At 63.0% G+C, this 4323-nt stretch overlaps 1 protein-coding gene across 1 annotated transcript in view; it reads right to left on the bottom strand.

The window, feature by feature from the left end:
* Positions 1 to 110: 110 nt before the first annotated feature.
* Positions 111 to 4323, bottom strand: part of ETH_00018400 (uncharacterized protein) — a gene marked incomplete at both ends in the record, with an annotated part of 6308 nt that continues 2095 nt past the window's right edge. The window contains 4 exons of the mRNA XM_013378354.1: positions 111 to 1691; positions 2037 to 2103; positions 2455 to 2762; positions 3097 to 4164. Coding sequence (XP_013233808.1) covers positions 111 to 1691; positions 2037 to 2103; positions 2455 to 2762; positions 3097 to 4164 — 3024 coding nt within the window. The remainder of the gene's footprint in view (positions 1692 to 2036; positions 2104 to 2454; positions 2763 to 3096; positions 4165 to 4323) is intronic.

Here is a 4323-nt window from a genome sequence, read left to right as displayed (position 1 = left end):
TGCCGCAGAAGCTGCTGCTGCCGCACACTCATTTTGTGCTCCAGCTGCAGCTGCAGCTCTTCGAGTTGCTGCAGCTGTTCCTCAACAGTGCTGCTGGAAAGGGGGCGCACAGTCCTGTATGTCTGCTTTTCAGGGACTGTCGCTGCTGCAGCAGTGGCTGCTGCTGCTCCGGCAGCAGCAGCTTCTGCTGGCTCTGCCGCAGCAACAGCTGCTGCATCCTCAAGTCCTGCTGCTGGGCTCGGGGCTCCTTCAAGTGCTACTGCTCCAGTCTTGTGCCCAGGCCCCGCCGCACCAGCAAAGACGTCACCAGACATGGGGGAAGCCACCTGCTGCTGCTGCTGCTGCTGCTGCGTCTTACCTGAGACACGGCTCTGCTGCACTTTCGACGGAGAGCAGCAGGTCCCTTGAGGCTCTTCTGGAGTGACAGCACTCGTTGAAGGAACATCAAGCTGTTGTTTGCTCCGAGGGGACAAGGCAGCTTCTGCTTCCTGCCGGCTGCTGCTGCTGCTGCTGCTGCTGTTTGTTGGCTCCTTGACTGCGGCAGGAAAGACAGCTGCAACAGGCGTTCCTTTGGAATAGCCACGGAAGGAGAGCGAAAATAGGGAGCGAAGCATCCCGGCAGCGCCGCTGGGGTGCTGCTGCTCCTGCAATGGCTGTTGCTGTTGCTGCTGCTGCTGCTGCTGCTGCTGCTTGTCTCGCTGCTGCTGCTGCTTCTGCTGCTCGGGGGAACCCGAGTGGTTGCCGCTGCTGCTGGTGCTGCCGCTGCTGCTCAGAGGTGGCGGCAGTTCAGTGCATTCTTTCTGCATCCGCTGGAGCAGTGTTTGCTGCTGGGGTAGGATCATGAGCTGCATTTGGTGGGGGTGCTGCTGCTGCAGAGGTGCTGCAGCAGCAGCAGGAGCAGGGGCCGGGGGCAGCAGAAAACGCCTCGAGCTGCTGAGAGGCGGGGAAGGCACTGAGACGAATTCGTCAGCATATAAAACGTCAGCTGAAGCTGGCGGGCGAGGGGAAGCAAACTGGAACGTGCTGCAGCTGCTGCAGCTGCTGCAGCTGCTGCCCCTGCGCGTCCTGCAGCCGCGGCTGCTGCTGCTGCCGCTGCTGCAGCAGCCGTCGGCTGCTGCAGCAGGCAGCGCGTAGGCGCCGCCGCACTCTATGGCCCTGCGGGGCTGCAGCAGCTGCGCCCACTCCTGCGGCGACACCTGCAGCAAACAAGCCAAAGTTCTTTCCGTCAGCAAATCTGTTTGTCTTGGAGAAGTTTGGTTGCTGCTGATTTGTCCTCTTGTCTGCAGCAGCACGAAGCCCTCAGAAGATTGCGGATTGTCTAGCGGGGAGGAGGGAATGGTGAGGCACATGTGCCTCCTGAGGCCCCCGCGGCACTCCTCCTGCTGCTGCTCCTGCTGCTCCTGCTGCTGCTCCTGCTGCTGCTCCTGCTGCTCCTGCTGCTGCTGCTGCTGCTGGGGCGGCTCCTGCTGCTCTTGGTGCTGCTGCTCCTGCTGCTGCTGCGGGGCAAACAGCCACGACTCGTTCGAAGAGGGAAAGTCTGGCGCCCGGCAAAGCGGCTGCACACAAGAGGGCAAGGCCAGGCTCAAGCAGCTTCTCTTTTGCTGGTGCTGCTCGCTGTCTTGCTGCTCCTGCTGCAGCTCCGGCTGCTGCTGCTGCGGCGGCGCCGGCCCCTGCTGCAGTGGGATCTGCAACTGCAGCCACAACAGCAGCAGCACAAACACCCCACTGACAGCAAATTCCCTATAAATCCCCTGCTGCAGCTACCAATTAGCTAGCTAACACCTGCGTGCCTGCCCGGCTAGCTGCCTGTCTGGCTAGCTAGCTAGCTACCTGCCTAGCTAGCTGTCCAGATAGCTGCCTCCCTCCTGGCTAGCAAGCTGGCTAGATAGCAAGCAAGCTAGGTAGCTAGCTGTCTACCTGCCTGTTCACCTTGTCGCCTGCCTAGCTAGTTAGCTAGCTAGCTAGCTAGCTAGCTAGCTAGCTAGCTGAATAGCTAGCTAGCTCGCTAGCTATCTGGATTTGTATTTGCTTCTCACCTTTGGCTGTTGGCTTCTGGCTGCTGCTGCCGTCGTGGGCGCCGCCCTCTCTGGCTTGGAAAGGGAACTAAGCCGCAGCAGCAAGACACAAACTCATGCTGCTAGTCTTTAGCAAGCAAAGCAGCAGCAGCAAGCTGTTCTGCAGCAGCAGCAAGGCGCGCAAGGACAGCTGAAAAGGACTTTTTAAAGACAAAGAAAGAGTTCTTAAAGACACTCAAAGAAGCCCCAGAAGCAGCAGCAAACCCCGGGCAAAACGCCCCAAATATACCCCACAGCGCATGCAAACAAGTCAAAGGCGGAGGTGTGGGGCCCCTGCTGCGCAGCAGCAGCAGCAGCAGCAGCGGCGGCGGCGGCTTGCGCAGCAGTCCGCGCGTCTGTCTGTGCAGCTGCGACTCAGCGGCCGCCACGGAAGGCATACTTGGCTTCGCAAGCCGTTTGCTGCTGCTGCTGCTGCTGCTGCTGCTGCGGGTGTCGCCGGTGTCTCGGGGGCTTCGGGCGCTTCGGCGGCTTCAGCTGGGAGTGTGGCTTCCCCGCAGACAGCAGCCAGCAGGAGGGGTGCTGCTGCTCTATCCGCTGCAGCTCCTGCTGCAGCAGCAGCAGCTGCAGCGGAGACCCCACATAAAAAGCCAACGCAAAAGAAGCATTCAAGTGGCCCAGGCCTTGCTTCCACGGCTTGCTGCCGAAGAGAGACATCTGCGTTGCAAAACCCAGCTCCAACGCGGGCGACTGCAGCCACACACAGCAGCAGCAGCAGCAGCAGCAGCAGCAGTTCGCTGGCGAAATCGGCGTGCGTTGTGAACTCAAAACCACCACTCAAAAGCTGCGTTCCCCTCCCCGCTGCGACCTGTCCCCCCCTCCCTCCCCCCGCAGGAGCAGCAGCACAGCAGCAGCACAGCAGCACAGCAGCAGCAGCACCACAGCAGCAGCAGCAGCAGCTCGCTAGCCAGCCCAGCGTGCCCCACGACCCCCCACCACGCCTCCCCGCACTCCGCACTCCCTTCCCCCCCCTCCCCTCCCCTCCCCTCCCCAGCAGCAGCAGCAGCAGCAGCAGCAGCAGCACCTGGATCCTGGAGTGGGGGTCGAGGTACAGCATGCAGTCGCCCTGGTAGCCTATGCAGAAGAAGGCCTGCTGCCCGCGGCCCGCGATCATCCCCAAAGACCAGGGGAGGGACATGTAGGCGACGAGGGGCCTCACGCAGCCCTCGTGGATGCCTTCGCCGCTGCTCACCTTCAGCGGGAACAGCAGCAAACAGCCCCGCAGCCACTCCCCGCTGCTGCTGCTGCTGCTGCTGCTGCGGCTGCTGCTGCGGGGGGGGGGGGCTGCGCCGCCCGCCGCGGCGCTCGGGAACGCCGTCGGCGTGCGCGTGCGGCGGGCGGAGCCGCTCGGGATCGCTCCTGCTGCTGCGGCTGCTGCTGCTGCGCTGGGGGCTGCTGCTGCAGCGGGAACGGCTGCTGCTGCTGCAGCGGGGCTCGGAGAGCCAGCTGCTGCTGGGCATCCTCGACCCGATGAAAAATCGACCGTCAAACTTCTCCGACTGGAGGTGTCGCCAGATGAGCGGTTGCTGCTGCTGCCGTTGCTGCTGCTGCTGCTGCTGCTGCTGCTGCTGTCCCTATCGCTCGCCCACCGCGGCGACGCAGGCGCCTTCAAAGGGTCCTTCTCCCTAGCCTCCGCTTCTGCTGCTCTTGTTGAACCTGCCGCTGCTGCCGCGGGACCCGCTGCTGCTGCCGCGGGACCCGCTGCTGCTGCTGCTGCTGCTGCTGCTGCTGAAGTCGGGCTGGGGCTGCCGGACTCGTCGCAGCAGCCAGGGCCGAACTCCTCCTCACTCCTTGTCTTTCCATTGAACTCGCTGCTGCTGCTGCTGCTACTGGGGCTCTCGCTGCCGCCGCTGCTGCTGTGTTCATCGGCGGGGGAGAAGGACGCCGAGGGGACCTCCTCCCAGTCGTCATCAGCGCAGGGGGCCTTCTGCTGCTGCTGCTGCTTCTGCTGCTGCTGCTGCTGCTGCCGCAGGTGCTGGTGGCGCCTTGCTGCTGCAGCAGCAGATGGCACTGTCGAAGGCAATCGACACTGCCGGTCGATTTCCTTTGCATCCATCAGGCCGTCAGTGTCCAGGTACACGTACACTTCTCCCTGAAAGCAGCAGCAGCAGCAGCAGCAGCAGCAGCAGCGCAACGTAACACCCTAGCTCTCCACGGCTCCGCAAAACATGTTCCAGCAAGCGCAGCATCAGAATCAGAAGCGGATGCAGCAGCAGCAGCAACAGCACCAACCGCAGCAACAGCAGCAATA

The sequence above is a fragment of the Eimeria tenella genome, genomic scaffold (genome assembly GCF_000499545.2).
Source record: "Eimeria tenella Houghton genomic scaffold, Eth_scaff80, whole genome shotgun sequence".
In the NCBI taxonomy this organism is placed as follows: Eukaryota; Apicomplexa; class Conoidasida; order Eucoccidiorida; family Eimeriidae; genus Eimeria; species Eimeria tenella.
This window is presented reverse-complemented; position numbering and strand designations above follow the sequence as displayed.